General features: G+C 52.4%; 12 protein-coding genes across 12 annotated transcripts; 8 read left to right on the top strand and 4 right to left on the bottom strand.

Annotated features, from left to right (window-relative positions):
- Positions 1-744: 744 nt before the first annotated feature.
- N7515_006561 (oxidoreductase, 2OG-Fe(II) oxygenase family) lies at positions 745-1,727 on the top strand (the record flags this gene model as incomplete). Its single annotated transcript, XM_056667305.1, has 2 exons — positions 745-1,076; positions 1,166-1,727. 2 exons carry the CDS (start codon positions 745-747, stop codon positions 1,725-1,727), a joined length of 894 nt encoding a protein of 297 aa, XP_056520901.1.
- Positions 1,728-3,040: 1,313 nt separating this feature from the next.
- pacC (putative C2H2 transcription factor PacC) lies at positions 3,041-5,018 on the top strand (the record flags this gene model as incomplete). The annotated part of the gene is made up of 2 exons (XM_056667304.1): positions 3,041-3,265; positions 3,321-5,018. The coding sequence occupies 2 exons, from the start codon at positions 3,041-3,043 to the stop codon at positions 5,016-5,018; spliced, it is 1,923 nt and encodes a 640-aa protein (XP_056520900.1).
- A 1,507-nt stretch (positions 5,019-6,525) lies between these two features.
- Positions 6,526-8,827, top strand: N7515_006559 (putative forkhead transcription factor Fkh1/2; the record flags this gene model as incomplete). The annotated part of the gene is made up of 4 exons (XM_056667303.1): positions 6,526-6,639; positions 6,731-7,347; positions 7,404-8,705; positions 8,761-8,827. The coding sequence occupies 4 exons, from the start codon at positions 6,526-6,528 to the stop codon at positions 8,825-8,827; spliced, it is 2,100 nt and encodes a 699-aa protein (XP_056520899.1).
- Positions 8,828-9,319: 492 nt separating this feature from the next.
- N7515_006558 (putative transcription regulator PAB1642) lies at positions 9,320-10,465 on the bottom strand (the record flags this gene model as incomplete). The annotated part of the gene is made up of 1 exon (XM_056667302.1): positions 9,320-10,465. The coding sequence occupies one exon, from the start codon at positions 10,463-10,465 to the stop codon at positions 9,320-9,322; it is 1,146 nt and encodes a 381-aa protein (XP_056520898.1).
- A 332-nt stretch (positions 10,466-10,797) lies between these two features.
- On the bottom strand, positions 10,798-12,520 carry N7515_006557 (uncharacterized protein; the record flags this gene model as incomplete). Its single annotated transcript, XM_056667301.1, has 3 exons — positions 10,798-12,019; positions 12,074-12,318; positions 12,440-12,520. The coding sequence occupies 3 exons, from the start codon at positions 12,518-12,520 to the stop codon at positions 10,798-10,800; spliced, it is 1,548 nt and encodes a 515-aa protein (XP_056520897.1).
- Positions 12,521-13,708: 1,188 nt separating this feature from the next.
- Positions 13,709-15,784, top strand: N7515_006556 (putative PHD finger domain protein; the record flags this gene model as incomplete). Its single annotated transcript, XM_056667300.1, has 2 exons — positions 13,709-15,583; positions 15,644-15,784. The coding sequence occupies 2 exons, from the start codon at positions 13,709-13,711 to the stop codon at positions 15,782-15,784; spliced, it is 2,016 nt and encodes a 671-aa protein (XP_056520896.1).
- Positions 15,785-16,160: 376 nt separating this feature from the next.
- On the bottom strand, positions 16,161-17,096 carry N7515_006555 (uncharacterized protein; the record flags this gene model as incomplete). The annotated part of the gene is made up of 1 exon (XM_056667299.1): positions 16,161-17,096. One exon carries the CDS (start codon positions 17,094-17,096, stop codon positions 16,161-16,163), a length of 936 nt encoding a protein of 311 aa, XP_056520895.1.
- Positions 17,097-17,479: 383 nt separating this feature from the next.
- On the bottom strand, positions 17,480-18,943 carry N7515_006554 (Gfo/Idh/MocA family protein; the record flags this gene model as incomplete). The annotated part of the gene is made up of 5 exons (XM_056667298.1): positions 17,480-17,744; positions 17,800-17,890; positions 17,954-18,652; positions 18,708-18,870; positions 18,920-18,943. 5 exons carry the CDS (start codon positions 18,941-18,943, stop codon positions 17,480-17,482), a joined length of 1,242 nt encoding a protein of 413 aa, XP_056520894.1.
- Positions 18,944-19,553: 610 nt separating this feature from the next.
- Positions 19,554-20,561, top strand: N7515_006553 (dihydrodipicolinate synthase family protein; the record flags this gene model as incomplete). Its single annotated transcript, XM_056667297.1, has 1 exon — positions 19,554-20,561. One exon carries the CDS (start codon positions 19,554-19,556, stop codon positions 20,559-20,561), a length of 1,008 nt encoding a protein of 335 aa, XP_056520893.1.
- A 1,487-nt stretch (positions 20,562-22,048) lies between these two features.
- On the top strand, positions 22,049-22,358 carry N7515_006552 (uncharacterized protein; the record flags this gene model as incomplete). The annotated part of the gene is made up of 2 exons (XM_056667296.1): positions 22,049-22,280; positions 22,327-22,358. Coding segments are annotated over 2 exons (264 nt in total), but the record flags the coding sequence as incomplete, so codon positions are not given.
- A 710-nt stretch (positions 22,359-23,068) lies between these two features.
- On the top strand, positions 23,069-24,387 carry N7515_006551 (NAD(P)-dependent alcohol dehydrogenase; the record flags this gene model as incomplete). The annotated part of the gene is made up of 5 exons (XM_056667295.1): positions 23,069-23,143; positions 23,206-23,233; positions 23,298-23,357; positions 23,413-23,454; positions 23,510-24,387. The coding sequence occupies 5 exons, from the start codon at positions 23,069-23,071 to the stop codon at positions 24,385-24,387; spliced, it is 1,083 nt and encodes a 360-aa protein (XP_056520891.1).
- Positions 24,388-25,348: 961 nt separating this feature from the next.
- On the top strand, positions 25,349-27,544 carry N7515_006550 (F-box/WD repeat-containing protein; the record flags this gene model as incomplete). The annotated part of the gene is made up of 3 exons (XM_056667294.1): positions 25,349-26,111; positions 26,168-26,510; positions 26,563-27,544. 3 exons carry the CDS (start codon positions 25,349-25,351, stop codon positions 27,542-27,544), a joined length of 2,088 nt encoding a protein of 695 aa, XP_056520890.1.
- Between the last annotated feature and the right edge of the window lie 259 nt (positions 27,545-27,803).

Genomic DNA, 27,803 nt, shown 5'->3' with positions numbered 1-27,803 from the left:
GGGCTGCTTTACCATCTATTTTATCCTTCTTTTCTTTTTACGAGTATATGCTACCTATGTAAAAACCGTTGATGCCTGGTGGTTGGCGTTTGGGGGTTAGGCGAGTCGCTTTTTTTCTTTCTATCCGAATGACTTACGTATATACGAAATCTACATATCGGATTATGTGTCCTGCTGTGCTCTATATTTCATTTGGCATGTTTGAATATGATATACCCAGTACGTACTTGGTAACTGGATCTTCACTTAGCTGTACGGGGTACCTCGGAGTATATTGCCCTTCTTGGGAGGCACCATCTTCAACCCCTGCTAGCTCTGAGCCCGCAACGTCAGGTTAATTCTTCAATTGATGATCCGAAAATTCAGGCAATCTACTTAGATCTCCAATAACTATCTAACAAATCCACACTCACCTTTAAGTTATGGCGCTAACAATGCTTAGCCCATGATTGTCGGGAACAGGGATCAATTAGCAGACCCACATAGACTCCTGATCTTCGACGATGTCTGTCCCTTTCGCTGTTTCGCAAGATGGCCAGGCTCCACGGCACCCCTTTTGCACATATTCACCTTCTGCCGCCTATGAGGCTTGATCGTTATCCTCCGGGCCAATTGTCGCATCCATAACCTTAGCTTTCCCAGCTTTTTCCTCGGTCGGATCAAGAGCCAAGGCCGTGATCACCAGGAAGGATCCTGCACATTGACTTGGCCTGCATATTGCCGTGCCTATTTATAGTCACCCCAATGGCGTCACTTCCAAAGTTCTCGACCATCCTCACCTGGACTTTATACTTCATCCCGGTATATATCTTCATTCTAGAGCCGCTGCTACGCGACTCCTTCCCGGGCCTGCAGGCAGGCTACCCCGACAGCACCTCGCTCTTCGACTCGTCCGACGCCCCAGGACCAGGAATCAACCTCACCGACGACAGCTTCATCAGCCCAGAAGATGGCGTGCCGTTCACCTGCCCGGGGTCAGAGGGCTATCAAGTGCATCTGCTCTCGCGCGAGCCGCTGGTCATGTACATCGAGAATTTTGTATCAGAAGCCGAAGCAAACCACATACTGGACAAGAGGTAAACCCTATCAACCGTGTAACCGGAGAGACACAAACATACCAAAGAACCCATGAGGCTAACCCGGAACCCTCTTCTCTCACCCCCAGCGTGAACAAATACACACCCTCAATAGTCTATGACGGCCAAACCGAACGGATAGACCCAAGCAAACGCCTCTCCGACCGCGCCCTTCTCGACCGCGACGACACAATCCGCTGCCTGGAAGACCGCGCGCGCGCCTTCCAGGGCTGGCATCCGGACCTGTACATCGAGCGCATGTGGGCGCAGCGCTACAATGCCTCCGGCCACTACCGGCACCACTACGACTGGGCCGGATCACTGGCTCGGGGCGGGGACCGCTTCAGCACATTTATGGTGTATCTTGAAGCAGATTGTGAGGGCGGTGGAACGAATTTCCCGCGGTTGAAGATGCCGGCTGGGAAGGAGTGGTGTCGGTTTTTGGAGTGTGAGCGGTCCGGGAAGGGGAAGGAGATGGGTATCACGTTTAAGCCGATTAAGGGGAATGCTGTGTTTTGGGAGAATCTTCGTCCGGATGGGACGGGGTATCCGGAGACTTGGCACGCTGCGTTTCCGGTTACGAGGGGAAAGAAGGTTGGGTTGAATATTTGGAGTTGGTATCAGCCGAAGCGGAGGAATCGGGGGAGATGAGATGGTTTACGGCTAAGAGAAGGGGGAGTTGGAGAGCATGTGTGAGTGTATTGGGCTTGGCTGGCCAAGCCACGTCCCTACGAGTATCTGGAATGCTTGCCCGGGTGGATTAAGCCCTTGTAAGATGACATCGTTGAATGCTTGGTGAGTATATCAAGGGGTTCAAGGTTGGTCTGACATGTCCGACTGAGATGTAAGCCGATGTACTGTGTACAAATGAATTGAACAGATAATAGACTAGTTAAACGCAGTAGAAGATCACATATAACTACACAGTAGAGCATGTATCTGGGGCTAGACCCAGACCCTTCCATCTCAAGGAACCCCGGAATCCAGAAGCCATCCGACTCATGCAGGCCGGTCAAAACAGGGACACCAGGCAGCCGCATTAGTCAAGCGACATTTGAACATTTTCTAACGGCCGAAAGGGATAATTGAGAACGGGGTAGTGACGTTGGATCATACCAAGACCCAGGACTCGAGTCTTGGTCCTCGGAGCGGGAATTATTGGCAAGAGGAATCACTTGGCTGCCAAGAAAGCACTGCCCATGGCCGGGCATGGGCTATGTCTTGGGAGGTTGGCTTGGCGATATGAACAAGCCCTCGATATGTCGCTTCCCAGTTACAATGTGCTGATCCCCTTTTGCTTCTTTGCTTCTTTGCTTCGAATTCCAAACAGCCCCGAAACTGTCAGATGTAAAATACCTTGACTGGTGATGATTTTGAAATTACCTCAAATTTACAGGATGTTGGGCGCTAATCTGATTTTGGCTATGCCGACCGACGTACCGAGTATTTTACGCCTAATAATCAGGCCACCTACAGTTCTTCACTGTAATATCCCCGAGGTCAGCTCACTCTACGACTTGGGATACACCAAATACACGCGCACGTGTTAATCTATTAAATACGGACTGGAGACTACTGTGCTACGTGTTAGCCCTGGAATGTTCACGCACAGCCCCTCGTTCCCCCTGGTCCACCAGTCACAAGCTCTAACGCCAACGCCTCTCGGGTCTTGGGGCCCGCACCGACTTCTTGGCCCGGTCTTGGTCTCTTCGCTTCTCTCCCTGTCTTCCGCCAGGTCTTTTCTGGGCAAGGCTCGGCTCCTTTTCCTCTTCTGCGGAGAACCCCCCATTTTCTTTCACACCTCTTTCCTCCCCCTTTCTTTCCGGCACTTTCTAGGCATATTCTATACATATACAGGTGTTCTCACCTTATAGTTTATCATCTCAAACCAATTCTCTCTTTTCTTTTGTTCCTTTTACCAGTCTGCCGGCTTTCCGCCAATTCAAGATCAATTTCTTGGCGCCATGACGGATAATCACCCCCCTTCTACTTCGCAGTCGACGCTGCCTGCGCCTGTTACTGAAACCGCGCCGATCCAGTCAACTCCGACCCCATCCGCCTCTGTTACTGCAACTGCTGCTGCTGCCGCCGCGGCAGTGAACAGCCCCTCCTTGAACGGTGGTGGCGAGCAGCTGTCCTGCCAATGGGTCGGATGTACTGAGAAATCGCCCACGGCCGAGTCTCTTTATGTATGCTTATTGAGTAATTTCCGGCGATTGAGGAATTTGCTAACGTCCCTTATAGGAGCATGTTTGTGAGCGTCACGTCGGACGTAAGAGCACTAACAACCTCAACTTGACGTGTCAGTGGGGTACCTGCAACACGACAACAGTCAAGCGTGATCATATCACGTCGCACATACGTGTGCATGTGCCACTCAAGCCTCACAAGTGTGATTTCTGCGGCAAGGCCTTCAAGCGCCCCCAGGATCTGAAGAAACATGTCAAGACTCATGCCGACGACTCCGAGATCCGATCTCCCGAACCCGGTATGAAGCACCCTGATATGATGTTCCCTCAAAATCCCAAGGGATACGCTGCCGCCACGCACTATTTCGAAAACCCTATCAACGGAATCAACGGGCAATATTCCCACGCACCGCCTCCTCAATATTACCAGCCACACCCCCCGCCACAGGCTCCCAACCCTCACTCCTACGGCAACGTTTACTATGCCCTTAGCCAGGGACAAGATGGAGGCCACGCCTACGACCGTAAGCGCGGATACGATGCACTGAACGAGTTTTTTGGCGACTTGAAGCGTCGCCAGTTCGATCCTAACTCTTATGCTGCGGTCGGACAGCGTCTTCTGGGCCTCCAAGCCCTCCAGCTTCCTATTCTCAACGCCCCCGTTGCTGAATATCAGCAAATGCCTGCCTCTGTCGCGGTCGGCGGCGGCGGTGGTTACAGCCCCGTTGGTTCGCAGCCCCCTGGCTACCATCTCCCCCCTATGTCCAACGTCCGGACCAAGAATGACCTGATCAACATTGATCAATTCCTCGAGCAAATGCAGAACACTATCTACGAAAGCGATGAGAATGTGGCTGCTGCTGGCGTTGCCCAGCCGGGCGCTCATTACGTGCACGGTGGCATGAACTATCGCGCCACACACTCCCCTCCAACCCAGCTTCCGCCCAGCCACGTTACTGCAACCACCTCCGCCCCGATGATGGCCAATTCGGCTCACTCCCCGTCGGTCGGCACCCCGGCTCTGACCCCGCCTTCCAGCGCGCAGTCATACACCTCCAACCGCTCTCCCATCTCCATGCACCAGGCCCACCGCGTGTCGCCTCCGCATGAAAGCGGGCCAGGCATGTACCCCCGTCTGCCGTCGACCACTGTCGCCGACAGCATGACCGCAGGCTACCCGACCACTTCGGGCGCCGCACCGCCCTCTACTCTTAGCGGCGCGTACGATCACGATGGCCGTCGTCGCTACACTGGTGGCACCTTGCAGCGCGCTCGTCCTGCCGAGCCTGCCGAGGACCGTATGGATATGTCCCAGGATAACAAGGACGGCGACCGCACCCCTAAGGGACGCCAAGCTGTCCACATCTCGGAGAATCTGATCGACCCTGCTTTGTCTGGTACCGCGTCCGATCCCGATCACGACGTCAAGCGTACTGCGCAAGCTGCCTCCGAGGTCGCCGAGCGGGACGTCAACGTCGCCTGGGTCGAGAAGGTTCGCCTGCTCGAGAACCTGCGCCGCATTGTCTCTGAGATGCTGGAGGCTCCCGGTCTGAATGCCGAGTACGAAGCCCAGAGCACCTCTGCTTCACCCACTCCGGGCCCGGATGCTATGGAGGGAGTCGAGTCTGGTGATGCACATGTCGCGCAGCCTAAGGAAGAGCACATCAAGTCTGGAAACGAGGATGTTTTCTATCCCACGTTACGTGTGGATGAGGATGATGATGGAGATTCCAAAATGCCTGGTGATGCGTAGATTGCTTTCTCTTTGATCTGTGCTAGGCTGTAGCCTGAATTATGCCCGTGACGACCTTTGTTTATCGCCTCTATCTCTCCATGTGTTCTCTTCCCTTCTACATTCCCTTAGGAATTTCTTTGTTATCTGACTGCGGTCTCAACCCAGTACTTTCATCGGTCTGTTTGTTTGTCTACTGGTCCGGTTACATCCGGTACTATTCAATGTGTCCTTTGTTCTATTTTCATTTGTATGATTAGGGGTAACCCAACAATGAACCATCTCAACTGTTTGTTTACGGGAATCGTTGTTTGCGTCTTTGAGGTAGTGTGTAGTCCCAAATCGAAACACCCTAATCGGATGTTACCTGAGATCCACGAGATGTCAAACTCAAAGGGGGTAAGTCACATTCCAACAGATAAGGCTAAACCACATCCGGGAAATGAAAACGGATCTGCGAAGTGAATTTATGAAAGTGAAATCCGGGGATTGTGCAGGGATTGAAGATAAGATTAAGAGTATCATGTATGTGTGTTGAATTGTTGATTGTCTACCTGGTTAATGGCTTTCATAGAGATGGGATCATAGTGTAGAGAGATGAACATACTATGTAGCTATCTCTATACTAAAATCAAGGCATTCGACCAACTTCTCTCCCATGTAAAGTCTTTTCTGCATCTGGCAGTCCCACTTTCTGCACTCGGAAACATCCTCAAATCCCACGTTGAGCACGTAATGATGGTATGGGTATTTCAGGTTCATCCACGCTTATCGGTGGAGTTATCCCGTATGTATACACCGTTATGACCAAACTGTTTACGGTCATCACCCATCGCCCGTTTATTTTATTTTATTTTTCTTTCCTTGTACTTCTACTTGTTTTTCTTCTTTCTTCTTTCTTTTGTTCTTCTATTTTCCTCTGTCCTACTCAACTCCTCTGGCTAATTCATCTCTTTTTTTTGGTTGCACAGAGAGGGTTGTGTAGAAGAGCTATATCAACACACTCCCCACGCGACAAGGCGGTCACCCCAAACAGACGCCATCGCGCGTGTCGATCGGCCTAGGGATTATCGATAATAACATCCAGCCACACAATTGATGTTCGATTCTAGATGAACCTCCAGCCTTCAATATTGGTCTTGTTTACTGTTTGAAACCTTTGGCTTCTTCTACTTGATCATCTTCTTCTCTTCGATCTCCTGCCCTTCCATTCTTCCGTGGTGGCAAAACCCCAATCGGTTGGCTCTGACGTTCTCACATTCTCTGGTTCTACCTCTGAACGGTTTTCCGATTCTGGGGCGACCGCTGAAATCCGGGTCCAGAGTGGACTTTGTTATTTTTTCTCTACTCTTGTTTTTCGCCTTCGAACTTGCCTCATATCTCCATCTCTCTGCCCCGCGCGCTTGTTGGTGGAGTACTCTTTCAAGTCGGACTGGTCTTTACCTGATCGGAGGAAAAAAAACTTTTATACCGTTTGGCACTGGCGACTTGATTACGAAGATATTATTCAGAGCGCTGCTCATAAGATATGCCGCTCACGAACCGTCGCCGCGCGCGACGCAAGGAAATTCAACTGCAAGAAACGTCCGATGCAGAGGCACCGGATTCATCACCCAGCCGGCCGTCCGCAAAGAAGCGCAAGGTAAGTCAAGACACCAGGATGTTCAGACTGAGACGAAAGATATCCCCGGCGCAAACAGGAGCTAAAACCCGATTTGCTTTTTGATCCGCAGGTTGACCGACGCCCCTCTCTTCCAACTGTCAAGCATGAATCCGGCGACGAAGCCGAAGACTCAGCGGGCGATCACGAACCCGCCACCAATCAGGACCTCGTCGACCTTGTGATTTCATACCTCAATACACCCCGCGAGGAATTGCGCGTGTCGCGCGACCACGCCAATATCAAGACCGAGAACACAAAGAGCATCCAGGCTTACGCGAAGATCGCCGGCCGCAACTGGACCTATTACGTCAAAACCTTGCATGTCAATATCGGCCGCGAGCCGGACCGCGAACCGCGGGCCGTTGAACAATCTAGTCCCGTCACAATCGCAGCCCGTGCGCTACCGGAAGTGCATGTCGACCTGGGTCCCAGCAAATTCGTGTCGAGACTGCATGCGGAGATTTTCTACGATGGCGAGGAGACGCCCGCTTGGCATATCCGTGTCAATGGCCGGAACGGCGTTCGTTTGAACAATGCCATTATCAAGCGCGGCACCGATGCGGTTCTCTCCTGTGGCGACATCATCGAAGTGGCCAATACACAAATGATGTTCGTCACACCCGGCGACGAAGCCATTATCCAGCCCAGCTTTATCGAGCGCGCCCAGCGCATTGCGAGCGGACAGGAGCCCGATCCGGCTTCGGTTTCCTGGGATGCTTCGCAACATTCACACCCTCTTCCAGCTCCGAACACCGAGGGGCGCCCCCTTCCTCGTCTAGTGGCCCTTCATTGGCGCCGGCTCCGCCGTTCCTCAAGCGCCAGGTCACGCCGCCGCCGCGGTCGCCCGATACCGCTGGCCAGCGCACGGCTAAGCAGTCGCCGCTCTACAACCGCGGCATGATGATGGAGAGCACGGAGGAGATTGACTACAGCAAGGATTCTGCTAAGGACTTGAAGCCGCCGTACAGCTATGCGACGCTGATTGCTCAGGCGATCTTCTCCAGCGAGGAGGAGAAGCTCACCTTGAACAGCATTTACAACTGGATCATGGACAAATACGCTTTCTACCGGCACTCTCAGAGCGGGTGGCAAAATTCGATTCGTCACAATCTTTCGCTGAACAAGGCTTTCCAGAAGGTCCCCCGCCGGACAGATGAACCGGGCAAGGGTATGAAGTGGCAGATCGCCGTCGAGTATCGCGAGGAATACCGCAAGAAGCAGATGCGAAAGGGAGGCACTCAATCATCAGCCCCATCTTCGCCCGCAACGAAAGAGCCCCCGTCCTCCGCGCGCGGAAACCACGTCGCCAAGCTCGACACCTCGTTCTCCGCGACGGCGAAGAAGTCTCCACCCGTCTCATCACCCGGTTTTAGCTCATTTCCCGTGGCCCCGGTAGAAGCCTACACACCCGAGCGCGGATCCCGAGTCGGTCGTGGCCTCGGCTCCGACCACCCGCTGCGACACATGAACCCTAGGGACTACGACGAACCGTCGCCACTCCCAGCACGCACCCACAATCATAGCTCCAGCATCTCCACACAGGTGCAAAATAGCAGCAACAACCTGGCTCGAGCATACGGGATGTCCGATAATATAGCCGGATCACCGCCCGTGCTCTCTTCATCCTACTACAACGAAGAACCATCCTCAATGATCACCCCCGCCCCTCAACGCCAACAACCCCGTCTCCCGCCCCCAAGCACAGCCCAGATCCCCTCAAAGTTCATGCCCATGAGCTCCCCCGCGCAGTTCTGGAAATTTGCCGATATCGGGAGTACCCCTGCCCGTCCGCCGCCGGACATGAGCCCGCTCAAGGGCGAAGTCGAGGACCGCATCATCGGTGGATTCCCGAGTAGCTCTCCCCCGCCGCCGAACCTGATTAGTCCTAGCAAACCAGGTACATCGAACGGTCTAGGCTCGGGCCGCACCTTGCCCCCGCTTCAGTCCGATTCAAAGGAATTGGCTGCCAACGGGCTTTCACATGTGAGGGGTGAAGGTCGTGATGAAGATGAGGATGATAATGGATCAGGCTTTGATCTTGCTAGGTATGTGATATCGAAGTTGGGCGTTTTGCGCGGAAGGTACTAATATCTCTTATAGAGGATTCGAACCTATTGGGTCATACCATCGACAACTTAGCAACGCTGCCCGTGCGACTGCTACTTGATTCTTGACTTGTTGGTACTATTTGGTCCGTGTACAACATGTCCACTTTTCTGGATTTCGATTTTATCTTATCGTTTGTTCCGTTGCTTCATACTTCCGCATTTATGAATGGTGTTGGTGGTATGGTCATTCCTATACTGTTTATGTTTTTTTGACATTGTTCCGGTTTTTGGCAGTTTGGAGTTTGCGTTTTTACCATTTTTGTTGGATATGTGGACACGGCGTTTTAATTGCTTTTTGTTCTTTTCAGGTTGTTTGCTTTTCTGCTTGGCTTGTCATCGGTTATTGTTGGCCTTGTAAGTATAAGTTTTTGTTTTAGGTCAGATGTATGATAAATGAAACATACAATAAACTTCCTAACCACATGTGATCGTAGATCGTAGATCCAATTTAGAGTTGATCTGATAAGTTTATTTAGATCTATGCCAACCTCGCCTCGAACAACATCCATTATACACACTGTGACACAGTAACTGAACTGTCCCATAACAGCTCAACATTGATCAACATTCGGCCAAAAGTTCTCCTCCAACCAAACAATCTGCCTCCACCACTCCAAACACCTTCCCCTCATAATCTCCGACTCCTCGACCCCCTTAGTCTGCCCCGACATCGCATCAAGCACATCCCCAATCCGATTAACAAATTCCTCAAACTCCGAACTCGACCAATTATCAATAAACTTCTCCCTCAAAGCACCCCCATCAGCATCATTCTTATAATCCCTCACCCCATCCTCACGCATACACCTGGCCGCAAACCTCCAAGACCTCAAATAACAAACCTCCGTCGCCCAAAGCACCGCCAACCCCTCCGTAACCGTAACCCCGCCACTAGCAGCCGACATAAACATATCAATATACGCCCTCGTCGTACGATTCGCACAGAAGAATACAGTCGCACCCCTCTCAGCCTCCTCCATCCCCCTCATCCCAGACTTCCCCGCATCTGCATTCACAGCACCCACTGGCAGCTTCTCACCACTAACCGCCCCGCAGCGTCCAGATCCATTTCCCAAGGGGTCAGGGAGACAATTCTCCCCACCGCCGGAGGGAACCTGACACTCGCCCTGAGCAAGACAAAGCCCGTGTTTCGACCCCGAGGATCCATCGGCATCATCCGAAGAGAGCGGGTCCGTACAGGTTTTAGAACGAGGCGGTTTTCCCTCGCCGCCCGTGAAGCCAGGACAGCTACCGGAGCCGGTAGTAGAAATGCCCGCGGAGGTGGTGATGTAGGAAGCCGAGCCGCGGACGTCGACGGCGTAGCCACCTTCCTCCGGGGAGATGGCGGTTAAATCTAGGTCATAGTCGGTGGCGACTTGTTCGAAGAAGGCGAGTTCGGTGCGGATGTTGACTAGGGCGTCGATGAGGACGGAAATGGCTTTTTCTTCTGGGGTGGGGAGGGATGGGGATTGGGTTGTTGGGTTTCGTCTTGGGAGGCGGATTTTGGAGAGGAGGAGGCTGACGAAGCGGATGTAGGATTGCGCGTAGAGTCGGTCTTGGGAGAGCCATTGGCTTAGTTGGGTTTTTGGGAGGGTGCCGTGGCCGGCGGCCGCGAGGAAGGGGTGGGTTGTTGCGCGGATTAGGGCGTCTGGGGTGCTGGATAGCAGGTAGGTGGTTAGGGGGCCTTGGCTTGACATTTTTGGGTTTGGGTGGTCTTCTGTTGAGGAGGGAAGTAAGATAGGGACTATGAATTGAGGTTGGGGGAAGATCTCGGGAGATTTTAGAGTTAAGGTGGGTTAAGGTGGGGGCGATGGTGGGGATAGAGATTGAAGTATGTCGTCAGTGAGACATAACAACATTAATTGTAAGGACGTTGCCACCCACGGAATACAATGTAGGCAGATATTTCTACACTCGGCATGTATCTATAGGCTATTGAGATATGTTTGGGTCAAGCGGAGATTTCATTCATCTCAAAGAGGAAAGGCTGGTCAACAATTCCCGACATGGCGTTTGCGGCTCGTCAACCTTACTTGGCCTGATTGGCGTCAACATCCTTTGGCGTTGCGGACTCATCTTTGTCCTTCGGCTCCACATCCAGTTTCTCGCCAGCAACTTGCAGCATGAGTCGCACGAGAACCCGCAGGGCGCAGTTTGCATCATTGCCCGCATTGTGCAGGTCAGACGTCGGCAGATTCAGGCTTCGAAGCATCGTTGCAAGACCTGGTTTGTCCCTGATGCCGTGCTCTACACAGTACAGCTGTGCCACATCCACGACCTCACGAATTACGGACGACGAACTATCCAGGGTGTCGAGTTCAGTGAACACTTCGCTGTTGTGTTTCTTGAGGACTTTTAAGTCGTTATGAAGGTCGATACCAACGAGGATTACCGTGCGTTTCTGATCCTTGTATCCGCAGACGATTTCGTTCTCCTTGAAAGCCATGTATGGGGGCTGGAATGCAGCGTCCACGGCTTCTGCGATGTCTGCAGCGGGGATCATCTCGCTCTCGCCAAATCCGAACCGATCAGGACAACCGTGAGAGTATTTGTGATTGACCCAGTCGCGGTACTCGCTCACACGCAGGTGGCGGGAGCGAATTTGCTTTATCCAGGTCTCGCCGCCAACGCCAGGAGGCACACCCTGCAGGTCCATCATATCCAGGGTTGAAATCCCAACCTCAGTCAGCACATCCATGCTGGTCTCTTTCCACTCAAGGTCAATGCTGATGAAAATAGGTGCATCGTGGAAGTCCCATTTAGTCACACTCAGAACATCAACCGGTCCGATTTGACCATTGGCAAACGACGGCTGTTCATGACCTGGCTGCAACGGAGGACGCAGGCCAAAGTGGGCTTGCACACGGCCCAAGCCCTCTTCCCACTGCTTCCGTCGGGCTTCATGGGCATGGTTGATCTTTTTCTTTTTGCGCACAAGATTTATTGCAGCCGCGGACTGCTTGATTTGGTCTTCCAAGGCCTCATCGGCTACGGTCTCCAGTCCCCAGCCACAGCCAGAGACCTTTCCCTCATAGCGCTGCTTCTGCTCAGGGGTGCTGCATCGGCCAAGGAACGTCGGCTGCACCATGGTCTCGTTGAATTCAATCACAAGGCCTTCCTTGCCCTGACCCGTCAAGGTCAGCTGGAGGTCCAAAGCCGAGTTGATTTCATCGAGCAAGCCTTGCGCTTGCAGAGTAGGGATCAACAGGAGAGGCCCGGGGAAGATCTCCCTTGGGACAGGCAAGTGGTACCTGGATGAGGATTAGCGGTGATATTTTTGACAACAGATACTAGACTTCACTTACAGATCCCAGCCACGATTCCAGAACTTTTCACCTTCATAAAACTTTGCATTGACTTCATCAGATGCAGATTCTGGGACATATTTGAGATAAAAACGAGCCATTATGGTGGCCGGAGTGAACGAAGTCGGGACCGCAGTGAGCTGGCCCTCAGAAATCTTGTCAGAGTGAGCACCATCATGCTTGTCTTGGTCGGCGCTCGGGCACTCGAGGTGAGTCTTCCGGGGTTCGTGGGAGCAATCGACATCCTGGTTTCTGTCAATGATTGTCTGTATTATCTCCAATCTTACATCAAACAGCGAATACGTGATTTCGCTGGATGGTGACCAGACCAATTGGATCTCGAAAGCAGGAATGATGTTTACTTACAGGGTCTTTGACATTGGCCTGTGGCTCATCAGCAAGAAGGCCAGCAACAGGGTCGACAGGCAAAACCCCATCCATCTCCATGAGGTGCTGCGGTGTGTTGAGGGGATTCATTTTAGGTACAAACTCGGATGATCACAAAGCAAAGTCAACGGGAATATGATATGAAACGGCGGCGAAACTGCAGTTGAGAAGAGGCCATCGATGAGCAAGTAATGGAACTAAGTGAATACTAGGGCGGTGCGCAGACTAATCACGCGACAACCTAACTTCAAGAGCTGTGCCGTGACTTCCAAGTTGATATATCGGCTCGGATATCTCCGAGGGTTTTGGGAGTATACACCGCCCCTTATATCTCCAATGGCTTGGGAAGTGCCTTCGCATCGGCCCTTATATCTCCGAGGGCTTGGGAAGTGCCTGCACATCGGCTCTGATATCTCCCAGGCTCTGTGGAGTGTACATGGATGTATCTTGGGGTGAGTTTGTGCGAGCAAGGTACTTATTTGTACATTCATACACCCGCTTAGATTGTCCTAAAGACCATCTCAAGATCCTCAACCCCTTGGCTTGATTGAATCAGCCCGTCCTAAGTTCGTGTGAGGTGAAATATGACGCTCCAAGCAGGCGGCAGAGATAATATGCCTTGCACCCACCGAATGGGAGCCGGAAGTGATAGTTATGTTAAGTGTATAGAGATGACTGTTGTTGACCAAACTCCAAAGCGTTAGATATACACTCTGGGGTTGGTGAAGTCGTACTGCATAGATGTATGCGCCTTTAATGGACGTACCTTGAGGTAAATCAGGTAATTGGGGCTCTCTATGAAGATTCAATGGCGAGCAAGAATCATGGACGAATCGCTGCCTCGTGTGCCACAGTGCCTTTGCATTCGGCTTTGTATGAGATCGTTTTACAGAATCTCTCCTTCTTTTTCTTAGATCTGAGGAGTTGAATCCAAGTACGTAGTCATGAAGCAAAACGGACCTGCAGAAGCGGACGCCTTGATTTCGTGGCCCCACAGATAAGTGGATTACACGTGACTATCCCCGGATAGCTCCGGAGTAACCCTAATCCGCTGTTTAGGAACCTCATGGAGCAAGGCATCCACTGAATGCGCATCGGTTATCTGATGCCTAGACCCCGCAGCATTCGCTTTGCTCATCGCAAGATTGCAGTGGCTCTAATATCCCCCCAACGCTAGCTGCATCTTTGAGACCTTCACGAACCCCTTCCCTCAGCCCTAGCAACCATTCAACATCGTCGTGCAATAGCATGCCGATGACAGACGACACAGACGACAGCGGAGGGGTCATCCTGGATGGCCCCTTCGATCCAGATGCCCAGGCTACAGTCACCGACTTCATTGACTATACAGAATACCTCCCCGCAGACCTAATCCGCTCCTTGACCCTCATCCGTGACCTCGACGATCGATACCTCGACTCCGCGCAAGCTGTCCACCAGCTGACACGGGTCTACGGCCAGCTCCCAAGCCTTCCCTCGGAGAGCCGACCGGGCGCAATTGCATTGCGCAAAGACATCTCCGCTCAGGTGGATCGCGCCATCAACGCGCGTGAGTCGGCATACGCCGAGGCCTGTCGCCTCTACGATGTCGTCGATCGCCACTTCGACCGGCTGGGCTGCATTCGTCAAAAGCTCGAGGCACTGCCGAAGCCTGCCTCGGCGGAGCCAACACCCCCGCCAGGACCTACACAGAAGCGTGCGCGTGGAGGCAGAAAGAGCAACAAGGATGTCCCGACGCGTATCACTCTTCGGTTGGACAATCGCAACAAGCGAGATAGTACTAGGAGCCGCATACCAGCAGTCGACGGAGCTTTTGACCCAGACTCCCCGCTTGCGAGTACCGAGCAATCGGACTTGGAGGGCGAACTTACCAGATCCATCCCCAAGCCGGCTCGTCCTCCAAAGAAGGAAAAGGCGCGTCGCCTCAGCTCTGGGATCGGGCCATCGACCGCCCAAGCTCTTGCTCAGTTGAAACCGCCACCGGCAGATGCGAAACTGGGCAGCGAGGATCTGCCGTGGCTGCGCTTGACGGAATGGGAGATGACCCGGTTGCGAAAGAAGATGAAGAAGAATGCCGTGTGGCAACCCAGCGAGGTTATGATTCACCGCGAACTGGCCCTGGCAAATCGTGGATGGGAAGCATATCGTGCAGCGAAGGCTCTGGCAGAAGAGACTGGTGCGGAGTTTGTTGATTGTGATAACATTGAGGAAACCCGGCGCGGGGAGATTGCGAAAGATCTAGAGGAGACAAAGCTCAGCAATCGTGGAATGAAACTGAACGAAGCAAAGAAGTTGAAACGCGAGCAGTTGGCGCGTGAACAAGCATTGATGGAAGGCGAAGGCATCTCCACCAACGCTTTGCCAAGTCCAGCCCAACCCACTCCAGCCGCGAACCGGTCATCACGAAAAAGGAAACTCGAAGAAGTTACTCTAGAAGATAAAGGACTCCATGTTCTCGAGACGGCAAAAGCTGCGCCGACTGCAGCTCCAGTTGCACCTTCCGCCCCTGCCCCTGCGAGGGCTGATGCTTCTCGGCGCAGATCTGGTCGCGGTGCTCAGGTCACGGAATCCACCGACGATCTCATTGCCCCAATCAAGACCCGCACGTCCCCTACCACTGAAGCCAGACTCTCCCCTCCTCAGCCCAGCCCATCCGGTTCCCGACGATCCAACCGCTCCTTAGTCCATACCGTCACTACGCCCACTCCGCCGGTCACTCGGCCTTCATCGCGACGGTCTGCAGCTGCCGCATCAATAGAAGGAATCACCGGCGCCCTCCCAATAATAGCAGCAAGTGGTCGTGATCGTCGCATCAAAAGCGCGACACCCGCTCACAATGCCCCTGTCCGCGAAGCGTCCAATGCGCCAAGTGTCCCCGGCCCGGCCAGGCGGCGCAAACGTCCCGCACCAGGTCCCATCTCCAATGGTCAAGATGGAGGCGCGGCCGTAAGTTACGGACGCCGCAAAGCCAAGCCAGGAAAGAAGCGTCTCAGTATCCGGGATTCCCAGGATGTTCGTGTCGACGAAGATGGCGTCCTGGAGCAGATCGATGCCAACGAGCCTCGATACTGTCTTTGTGGCGACGTTAGTTTTGGAACAATGATCTGCTGCGAAAATCAAGATGTACGTTATCCCCTGTCTATCGAGACTCGTCCTGAAAGAACTCCTACTAATATGCTACAGTGTGACCGTGAATGGTTCCACCTCGCCTGCGTGGGCTTGGAAGAAGTGCCCTCCCGCACAGCTAAGTGGTACTGCCCTGAGTGCCGTGTCAAGCTGCACAAGGGCGAAGACGGTATCATCAAGGGTAGTTCGCGGCGTTAGCGGTTGGATTGAATATTTCTTGCATGATACCACGAGATGCGTTTATTGCAGGAGTTGTGAACGGAGTACTGATGTATGCTGGCTTTTGGGGTTGTCTTCTCTTTCACACAAATCATATCATTACCATTGAGATTATCCATTTCAAGTCTGTACATGTAACTTATGAACGATATCGGATATTTCTGCCGATTTATCGGTGTTCTGGGACGCATATTCACTGCCAATGTATGTACAGCTTGGTCTATTTCGATCCGCATTATGCCCGAAGCCCAAGCATGGAAGAATCCCAAGAATTGCCACCAAGTGGAATTGCCAGAAAAAAAAGGGAATAAAGCAGCATTCATGACAATTATTGTATTGTTCTGATATCCAAGCCTCAGCCCTTTTCAGGTGACCTGTAGCTGTAAGGTCGATAGGGCAATCCTTCATCTCTGTATTCCTGTGATCTCGGGCTCGTGCCATCAAGTTCCACACCATAACCTGTCCCTAGCCTCGACGAGTTCGCAAGTTGATCATTAGCCGGCAACTCCTGGTACACCTCAGTCCGGGGACTGACAGCCTCAGCTGGCATATGATAAAAATCACCCGCCAATTCCACAGGAAAGCTCTTCCCCCGTTCTCTCCCGTACTGCGGCGCATAAGCATTCGACACCGACCCGGCTTCAATCGGCGATCCCAACCCCTGCCCGGATGACCTCCTCCTCCCCCCTGACTGCGAACCCCGCATAGAATAACCCCTCTGCAAAGCACCCTTATCCGACAAGTCCGCCGGATTAAACGTCATCAATTTCCCATCCTCAACAACCCCCTGCAAAACGCCCGCATCAAGCAACTCCGCCTTCCTAATCAACCGATCAACCAACACCTTCGACGCAGCCTTCAACTGACCCTTAACAAACGAAACCAGCGCCCGATTACAATCGATCTGCACCTCCTCATGCAGATAAAGTCCGCTCTGCGGCGCGCCATCGGCCCGATCCCGTTCCTCGGCGTCCCCGCCTATGCGCCATTTGCTCTGTAGGTCTATCCCCAGCGGCGCATACATGTGTGTCCGTAGCCCCCACTCGACGTTCTGGAAACAGCCCTTGAAGCTTATTTTGCCGGCGCCCAGCTTGCCGAGGCCGGGTATGTATTGGACTTGTTCGGTTATCTCGTACCAGGTTGAGTAGTATTCGTCTGCGATTGCGTCGCGAGGCGCCCGGATGGGGCGGTGGGAGAGGACCAGCGGGTTCAGGGTTATTATTTCGCTGTGGCTGTGGAGGATGTCGAGGGCTAGTTGGTGCGGGACGCAGGTGGGGAGCGGGGTGATCATTGTGTAGATTTCTTTTCTTCGCATCATTTTGGGATCATTTGGTTTTCCAGGTAGATCTGGATGGGTTTTATTGAAGGGTTGGGGGGGGGGGGGGGGGGGGGGTAAGTTCGGAAGTTGGGAGGTTGGACAGAACTATGACTCTATGAGTCTCCCGGGTTCTGGGACCTCGGGAGCCTCGTATTTTCTGCTTACTATTGCAAAGTTTGCGCTCCCGCGCTCGTACCCTTCAGGCTCCAGTTTATTGAGATAAGGTAAGGTTTGGGAGGCCTTGCTGATAGGTATATTTGGGCAGGTTGGGGCTGCATAGCCCAGCAGAGGAGATATACCTATACTTCTGAGCGGTATGTCGCAAGTTGTAACACGATCTATATTTGTCCTCTGATCTACTTCATCTCCCACTTATCTCCCTCAGAGACAATCTCCACGGGCCGTCTCTCGTCCAGCGACTTGCGGCCTGCATCAAGGATTGCAGTTGTGGCGATCGTATTGCGCAGAGTAGGCAGTGGGCGGGCATCCAGCTGGTCAAGAGTTACCCGACCCTCGTTCACGGCCGTGACAGCATCGATGAACTTTTCGAAGCTGATGTAGCCGTATCCAGTCTGCCCGCTGAAGTTTCCTTCTTCGTCTGGCGCGTAGCGCATGTAAAATCTGGGACATCATGAGTTAGCATGGAAAAAGTGACCATGGCATACTAGCAACTCACGGGTTGTAATGAATGAGGCCCTGGTCATCACCGGTCACTTCATAGCCGCGCTTAGCCTGGTTGACACGGATTTCACCGTTGGCAGCCATATCTGTTCCAACGCGTTAGGAGAGTTCGGTTATAATATTTTGCAACAGAATGAGGAAAGACATACAGTGGAAGTACTGGTTCGAGTGGACACCTGCATTTAGAGGCGCCGTCCAGCTAGCAGTGTAAACACCAGTGGCGATCTTCGCTGGGTTGTCACGGCGGCGCCATTCCACCAAGAGTGTGATGGTATCCTCCGTCTCAGGGACACATCCAAGCGCAGCGGCGGTACCTTGGGATGCAGTTGCTGTGACCCGCACAGGCTTGTATTCGGGGACCATACTCTCGCAGATATCAATGTGGTGCGAGTTGAGATAGTAGGAAATATCCGAATCGCGACCAGCCCAGGCCTTGAAGGTCTCGAGTTGGCTCTTGGGCTGACTCATGTAGCTGTAGAAGTAGTTGAAATCACCAAGAGTCTTCGCCTTGGCCCGCGCATCAGAGTATGCGGGGTCAAAGCGCTTGTGGTGCTCGATGAAGACGAAGACACCATGCTTGCGCGCAGCCTCAACCAGGGACAGGTGGTGTTCTAGTCGTTGGGTTGCTGGCTTGGTGATAAGCACGTGGTGACCGCGCTCAATGGCATAGAGGGCAATGGGGTAGTGGGTGGAGTCCGGGGTAAAGATGGTGATGGCGGAGCCTTTGGGGAGGGCATCAATGGCGGTCTTGTATGCGTCGGGGTCCGTCTGGTCGTCCGCTGGGAACGAAGTGAAGGAGGTATCGAGGTTATTGTAGACTTGGGAGATGTTACGGTGCAAGTGATCGCCTATCTCTGATTAGAATACTTGTTGCTTGCATTGATCTTCTTGCGCTCAACTTACGGATGCCGGGGAACTTCTTGCCCGAGACGCCTACCATGCTCAAGTCGCCCACCTTGCCTCGCCGGCGCAGGTCGAATAGAGTGAGGCCCACCACGCCGACCTTCTTGTCTGAGTTGGATGCACCACCGCCGACAAAGCCAGTGGTGTATTCACCGGTGCCGACCTGCGAGTCTGTTAGCTGGAGACATACTGCGGGGTGTCTCTCCTCGTACCATCAAAACACTAGGGGGAGCCATGATGTTCAATTGCGAGGAGTTTGAGTCTAGTTTTCCAGGAGGTGTCTGGGGGAATAAGTGAATTTAACAGGACAATGTACAAGAACTTGGGGTATTGAATCGCTGGACATAATTCTTCCGGCGTTTGAAATTTCCAGTTCCTCAATAACCGTCGTATCTTATCGACCTGGCCTCTGGCGCCATGGCCTGCAGGGTCTCTTTCTCCTCACCAACTTCATTTCTAGGACATTCCAAATACAGCACGTACTATTGTGCTTTCTACATACTCGCCTCTATTGTTGATCTATGTACTCCGTAGACTCAGATATGGCGCCCTCGAGCTCCATCGGTTGAATTTCTTCTTTATCCGCCCCGTTACCCCTCATGGTCCCCCACATCTCTGTGCCTGGAATTGATTGGTGGAAGACGATTTTCCGCCATACAAACAAGCTCGGAGCATTGCCCGACGTGGGGTAGAATGGTGGGGGAAGGTACGCCCCGAAAATGTTCATAAGGACGTCAAATGCCAAAGATGGGTTGACACCATATACCCAACACCATATACCCAAATTCATGTAGGTCTGATTCCGTCGAATTTCAGCCACTTTTCAGCTCACAAAGATCCAGAATCATGCCTCTCACTCCGCTCCGCCCCGGTGTTTACGCGCCGACGATGACCTTCTTTGATGCCGAGACGGAAGAACTAGATATCGCATCTATCCGCCGCCATGCCGTGCGCCTAGCCAAGGCCGGCCTCGTCGGTCTGGTGACTATGGGCTCCAACGGAGAGGCAGTGCACCTCAGCCGCGAAGAGCGCATGACTGTCACTCGGGAAACGCGATCTGCTCTCGATGAAGCTGGTTTCTCCAATGTGGCCGTCATTGCCGGTGCCAGCGAGAACAGCATCCGCGGAACTATCGAGCTCTGCAAGGAGGTCGCGGCTTCTGGCGGCGAGTACGCTTTGATCGTGCCCCCCAGCTATTACCGTGCCGCCGTCGGCAATGACGAAACCCTTTACGAGTACTTCACAGCCGTTGCCGATGGCTCACCCATCCCTCTGATTCTGTACAACTACCCCGGCGCTGTCGCTGGCATCGACATGGACTCTGACCTTATCATCCGCATCTCCGAACACCCAAACATTGTGGGCACTAAGTTCACTTGCGCCAACACTGGCAAGCTGACCCGCGTCGCTACTGCCCTCGGAGCTATCACCCCCTCCTCTCCCTTGGCTCCTGCCCAACGTACCGCAACTGTCTCCAAGCCCAACGCCAAGCACCCATATGTCGCCTTCGGCGGTATTGCCGACTTCGCTCTGCAAACCCTTGTCTCTGGTGGCTCCGCCATCCTCGCCGGTGGTGCGAATGTTATTCCCCGCCTGTGTGTTCGTGTCTTCACTCTTTGGTCCGAGGGCCGTCTCGCGGAGGCCATCGAGGCCCAGCAGCAGCTCAGTGCTGCCGATTGGGTTCTCACAAAGGCTTCGATTCCTGGCACCAAGGGTGCTATTCAGTCATACTACGGTTATGGCGGGTATCCTCGCCGACCCCTCAGCCGTCTTTCTGCTGCTGAGTACCAGGCCGTTGCTGATAAGATCAAGTCTGCGATGGATGTGGAGGCAACCTTACCCGATGTGGCATAAACTTAGTGTATTAATAGTTATGATCAATATGATGACCTTGCAAGTGTCAAGATCTTTGCTTCTTTTTCAAATTGGACTTCGCCTCGTCGGGAGTAGTAGCATGAGTCAACAACTTCGTCCTTCAGGCCATCGACGGCTCCCCAACCTTGGGAAGGTGGAACGCACTTTCCAGATAGATAAAGTTTCAATGTTTACTCCGTTCCTTCCATTGAAGGGTACACCTACAGACAACACTGGACCTAACTCAATATGTTACAAACATTCACCACACCTGCATTCTCTTAACCACGGGATAGCCGTCCTTTCACGAATAAGTTGTACTCACGGACTCCCGGGCTGCTCTCTAGGTACTAGCAACCAAATATACTCCAGTCTTCTATATGCAACACTCCTGCGAGTGATCTGAATATACATCCAGCCTTGAGAGGCGTGTTACCTGTGTTAGACAATGTTACCTGGAGGTATCCTTAAAAGGCTACCGCATTGCCATTTACCTGTACTTAGCTCGTATCTTCGCGTTTCCCAGCTTGAAAATAGATTCATTGAACAAGACAAGATGGTTGTAAGCTCAAGCCCTAATTCAAAGCCCTATCCCACCTGGGCACCCCCACTCCGGGTTGCCGATAAGCCACGCAGGCCCCGGCCGGAATGTGATTCTCCTCGCCCGCTCATAGGTGGAAAAACTTCTGATTCAAACCTGGTTCAACATACGGAGACCGATGTACTACCCGGGTGGATCCTACTCTGACACTTCTTGACGTTCCTTTCCCGCTTTAGTACTCAAGGACTGCTGCTTTGTGGCCACCGAGTAGAACTGAGCACGTCGCTGGTCTGGTCGGATCTTGGCTGTCTACCACAGTATGCTGACATTGTATTGTGCAATATAGTGCCTTGAACTATGAACGGCATGGAATGAATACAAGGCAGCAACGGAGATGGATGCGTCTTGAAAACAAGAGGAGACTGTAAAGATTGGATATGTGTGCAGTCAACGATACTTATATGTTGTCACCCAATGTTGTCACTACTTGCCCAGTGTTGAACGGCTGAAAATTTGAAGATCTAATATGTAGGGAACGGTAGACTGAATTGCTGCTCTCGATAGTACCTGGAGATTGATATGTGCTTGTAAAAATCAGATGAGTATCAATATAAAGCCAAATATGTCATTATCCACCATCTAAGGCGGTTTGGCCGAGTGGTCTAAGGCGATTGACTCGAAATCAATTCTCTTCGGAGGCGCATGTTCGAATCATGCAGCCGTCGGTTGTTTTTTTTGTTTCATGTTTATGAAACCAGTGCTTAACTAACTATAATAATTATGGCAGTTTGATGGATAACTATATGTCCTAAATCCTTAATCCAGTCAATTCTCATTAACTGCTGCTATTTTTATAGACCCTGTTTTGGTGTACCGCAGTGTGGAAATCATGAAGGCGAGCCGTTTCCGTAGAGGGCTTTTTACATGTGTCGTCGTGTACAGCAATATGGGCCAGTTTCCTATTCAAGGCAGTTTGGCCGAGTGGTCTAAGGCGATTGACTCGAAATCAATTCTCTTCGGAGGCGCATGTTCGAATCATGCAGCTGTCGATTCTTTTTTTCCTTCATCCTCCCTCATCGTCTTGGAGACATCATTGGATTCGAATCGTCATGTCGCAGGAGAGGAGTGGTTTCTGTTTCGTTTACAAGAGTGCCCATATGTCACCACCAGTTCTCGAAGTATGTATTATCACCACAAGATGATATGAACAAACAACTTTTATAGATGGCCAAAGGCTTTTCAAAACGGACGCCTTGGTAAGATTGATTGGCGCAAGTCCAATCTCAACGTCGAGTGCCTGTGTCTGGCCATCTCCGCGAGGCAGCCTGCCCTTCCAGGGTTCCGTCGCAGCAAGCTCTCCATGGAATCACAACAGGATAACACTACTCCGTAGGTAGGCATAACGTTAGACAGCATTTGAGTCTGGGGTCAGACTGGAATGTACCCAGTGACTTAATTCCGAGCGCGGTCATAAAAGCGGCGGCAGCTAAGAACGGCAACCCCTGCAGTATGCTTCTGATGTACAGTAGGTAGAGCAATGGCCCCAACGCCACCAAACAGACCCCCACCCGTGATGCTGCACACGACCTGGCTTGTTTCAGTGGATGTCATAGTTTGCGCCAATTGCTCTGTAACACAGTAAACTTTTTGGCGGACTGGGTAAATTCGTGGGTGGGGGCCGTGGGGCAAGTTTACGGAAAAATGTCTGACTGCGGGGAAGCCAGGTACGGAGTAGACGCGGTTGGGGTACGATAGTACAGCGTAGGTGCAATCAATTGAGCCTATATAACCTGCCCAGGATCAGGATGAACAGGGAATGTTTCGCGATCTCCACTCCTATCTCAATTGATATACCCCTCCACCCCACTATTAGCTCCTGGACTCCTTTTCTTTATTCTTCCTCTCATTCAATTGTATCATTTGCACGGCTTTGCTATACCCCAAATTCACAACTCACTGTATCACAATGCCTTACCCCGAAGAAGCTGAGGGTTTCCAGGTCGATGGCCCTGAAAACTTTACCGAGTTCCACAAGCGCCACGTACGTATTCATCATTGCATACTGGTTGGGGTATGCGCTAACCTGGATTGATTGGGATATAGTTTAAGCTGAAGCCTTTTGGCGATTACGGTGAGTACCAATGGTCACTGGATATCTCCTGTCCTTATTCCCGACTGACTCTGATTTAATATAGATGTCGACGTTAAGATCGAAGCCTGTGGCATCTGTGGTAGTGATGTACACACCATCAGCGGTATGAGCATCCCGTCAGATCATCAAATAAGAGCACAAACTAATACCCTTTCCAGGAGGATGGGGTGCCCAGAACTTCCCTCTGTGTGTGGGTCACGGTACGTACTTCCAAGAAACCGGGGTGGGCTACTCTGATGCTGATAACTGCCCTAGAAATCATTGGTCGCGCAATCCGTGTCGGCCCTAAGGTCACCCTGATCAAGGAAGGCGAGCGCGTTGGCGTTGGCGCGCAATCTTACTCCTGCGGCAAGTGCAAGCAGTGTCTTAACGACAACGAGACATACTGCCCAGTGGAGCAAATGGATACCTACGGCTCAAAGTGGGCGGACTCCGGCATCGTCAGCCAGGGTGGATACTCATCGCATGTGCGGACACACGAGCACTGGGTGTTCCCGATTCCCGACGCGCTCGAGACCAACGCCGTGGCTCCCATGCTGTGCGCTGGACTGACAGCGTTCTCGCCGTTGGTGCGCAACGGTGCCGGTCCAGGCAAGAAGGTTGGAATCGTCGGACTGGGTGGGATTGGACATTTCGGAATCATGTTTGCCAAGGCGCTGGGTGCGGAGACGTGGGCCATCTCGCGGTCACGCGCAAAGGAGGCGGATGCCCTCAAGCTCGGTGCTGATGGTTACATTGCTACCGCTGAGGAGGGGTGGGAGAAGCCCCACCTCTGCTCGTTTGACTTGATCATCAACTGCGCCAACTCTTCTAAGGGATTCGACCTTGCTCGCTACCTTTCCATGATGGATGTCCATGGCCGCTGGATCAGCGTTGGTCTTCCCGAAGAAGAGGGCCAGGTCATTAAGGCTCAGAACCTGATTTCTAACGGTGTCCTCATCGGTGCCAGTCACCTGGGTAGCCGTCGGGAGATGCTTCAGATGTTGCAGCTGGCTGCGGATAAGGGACTCAAGGGTTGGGTGGAGGAGATCCCCATTGGCGAGGAGGGTCTTAAAGACGCCATCCAACGCATGAAGAAGGGAGACGTTCGCTACCGATTCACTCTGACTGGCTATGAGAAGGTCTTCGGTTGATAGCATCATAGCATAGAATGTTCTGGTTAATCGGCATTCGGCAATACAAAAATAAACATTTTCAAGGTTGTTATCTTCGATACGTACTATCCAATGGGGATGTTCCTTGAGGTCTTTGAACGGTTAGATTTGTAGGTTAATTTTAGCTCAATTTACCCGCTAAGATGACCCATGTCGTGCAACATTTTCCCCAGTGGTTTGGACTTTGGGTAGAAAAGTCATACAAAGATATTGCCCAATTTAGCTTCAACTTTCCAATATTGGTAGCCCTAACTGTCACTAACGCCTCCGATAATTTTCTTTTGAATAATGTCCAAAGAAAAGCCTGATCGCCACCCGGGGTGTTTCGGTGTAGTTGGTACCTCTGATTCGCAGAGATCACCACGGCGATCCAGGTAGTGGTACTCCGCACTTCCGCGGCTCCCCCGTGGTTTGCCCCCAACTCCCCCAAAATTCTAATTCCTACAGGGACAAGTAACAAAGAAGTACAAGATACTTTGTTCCAAATGTGATTTGTTATTGCATATTTGTACCAGGGAACTTCTCGGTACTTGACCATCGAACCAATCACTCCTCCTCAATTCACCGCCCGACTCTCAGACCGGTTCGGTTCGTTCTGCTTCTGGAAATCTTCCGCCCTTTTTATCTTCCCCTTGCGCCTTCGTTTTCAGTTTCTTTTTTTTTTGGTTATTACTCTCTCATCTATTGCATTCATTACTTCTCTCTTTGTGCCTTTCTCTCTCTTTCGTTTTCCTGGGTTTTTGGAGTTGCAGACGGTCGTTGATCTATACATTTTCATTAGACTTACAGAACCCCCAAGGGCCATCACAGCAATCGACACACGATAGAGACCAGAGACAGGCTTCTGCTATACCGAAAAATCGCCCACTATCATCTGCGGCGATCAGATTCATTCAATTTGCTATTCATATTACCTTGACGACGAGATCAGCAATCAATCATGTCGCCACGCGAGCATAACGCCACCTCGACACGGCGCCGTCCGTCATTGTCGTTTCGTTCGCGCGCACGTACAATGGGCCATGCGGCCCCGACAAAGGAATTCGCCTTAGAGACATGGGAGAAGCCATACTTCGAAGCATACCAGAATGACCACACATCGGCCGCGGAGGAGATGGACCCGTTTCCGAACGCAGCCCCCCGACGTCGGGGTGCTAAAAGCTTCTCGAACCTGAAGCACCCCGTGGATGGCTTAGTAGCCCTGGGTCGCCGCTTGTCTGTCAGTCTTCGTCACAAGCCTTCCAAGCAGACTATTCCTGTCACCGAGGATATTCATGTGGTGGACAGCGAAGAACATGCCCCGAGCTTCCCAACCCACAAGCGTCTGGCCTCCGAGAGCTGGGATGCTCAGTCGACGAAAGAACAATGGCCTCAGGGCTACAGCGTCAATCGACGCCCTTCTCTTAATAGCGTGTCTGCTTTGCAAGTGTTCTACGCACCCACAGTCTCGATTTCTACTCCCATTCCAGGTCGCGGGCAGGAACCCCCCGTTGTGCCGAATCACAAAAACGCTGGCGCGGCGGCACGCGCCGCGGCCGCAGCACAGAACGAGCAGATGGAGGCCGCCCGTAGAGCTCAGGCGGAACAGGAGGACAAGCTTCGTGATATGAAGATTCCATTGGACTCGGAGAGTGGGATTTGCATCGATCTGCGTGATCATTCTGATGTTTCGGACTGTGATTTGCCTGGCGTTACGCGGATTGGTAAGGATGGACTACCTCGCAGAAAGGCGTGCGGTTTGCTAATCTCTAATTCTCAGATCCCATGTCAATGTTTCCGGCCGAAATCTCAGCACACGTTTTGTCGTATCTGGACCCTGACTCTCTTATGAACGCAGAGTTGGTGTCTCGTGACTGGCTGCGGGCTGCTTCTCCTCATGTCTGGAAGCACGTCTTCCGAAACACTTACGGCCGACGACCGACAAGCGAGACAACCTCCAAGGTAAAGCAGTCATCCGGCTTGGGAAAATCAATTCCCAATCAGAATTGGAAGCAGAAGCTTCTCGTCCGCCGCGCTCTCGATCGGCGCTGGAAGGAGGGCAAGGCCGCGGCCATCTATCTTCAGGGTCACGAAGACAGTGTCTATTGCTCTCAGTTTGACGAGTATGTTCGGACGTCGATGGTTTAATGCTGTGCACTGCTAACACCTTTGTAGAAACAAAATTATCACTGGCTCCCGTGACCGGACAATTCGTGTGTGGGATGCCCACTATCCGTGGTCATGCCAGAAGATTATTGGGCCTCCGGCGGCGCGGACCTTCCGGCGTGGTCCAATTAATAGCCCAACTTCTCAGGCCACGGGGAGCTCCCCCTTCATGACTATTACTCCCCCGTGGCCTACGGCGGATCAAACGAGTAACATCTCGGCGCCATTGGAGCAAGAATCGATATACCACAGCGCGTCAATCCTGTGTCTGCAGTTTGACGAGGAGATTATGGTTACTGGGTCTTCGGACTTCACCTGTATCGTGTACGACATTAAGGACGACTATCGACCTATCCGCCGTCTTGAAGGTCACCACGCCGGTGTGCTCGATGTATGCTTCGATGACCGATACATCGTCTCATGCTCCAAGGACACCACTATCTGTGTGTGGGACCGCAGCACCGGTGAACTTCTGAGGCAGCTCCACGGCCACGAAGGGCCAGTGAATGCCGTCCAACTACGCGGCGACCTCATAGTGTCGGCCAGCGGCGATGGCGTTGCCAAGATGTGGAACGTGACTACTGGCCAGTGTATCAAGGAGTTCACCAGCAAAGACCGTGGCCTCGCCTGTGTCGAGTTCAGTGATGATGGCCGGACCATCCTCACTGGCGGCAACGACCGCATAATCTATCAGTTCGATGCCAACACGGGGGAGTTGGTCAACGAGCTTCGCGGACACACTGGCCTGATCAGATCCTTGCATTTGGACAGCGCGAACAAGCGCATCGTCAGCGGCAGCTACGACATGAGCGTCAAGGTGTTTGACCGTGATACCGGTAACCTCTCTCTCAACTTCCCTGGCTGGACCACAAGCTGGATGTTGAGTGTACAGTCCGATTACAGACGTATTGTTGCGACCAGCCAGGACTCTCGGGCTGTCATTATAGACTTTGGATATGGTCTAGACGGGATCGACCTCTTGGAGGAGTGATCTATTTGCATCTTTCTTATATACCGTTTGATCTTTCTCTAGCGTTGTTTTTGTTTGACGTTTGTTGGCCGCTTGCCATTCTTATACATCGTGGGATCAAAAGGAGTTTGTTACAGTGGACGTTACTCGTCTGGGGTGCAGTTTTATTTGACTGGAACATTGGCGGAATAGTTAGAGTCTCGTTGCGTCTTGCTGTTTATAGTCTGCAGTTGCATCATTTCGGAATTACATGTCTGGCATATTACGCGATCACACCACC

This window comes from Penicillium bovifimosum, assembly GCF_028826915.1.
Source record: "Penicillium bovifimosum strain IBT 22155 chromosome Unknown utg000005l_segment0_segment0, whole genome shotgun sequence".
Lineage (NCBI taxonomy): Eukaryota > Fungi > Ascomycota > Eurotiomycetes > Eurotiales > Aspergillaceae > Penicillium > Penicillium bovifimosum.
The sequence above is the reverse complement of the archived record's forward strand: the minus strand, read 5'-3'. Positions and strand labels throughout refer to the sequence as shown.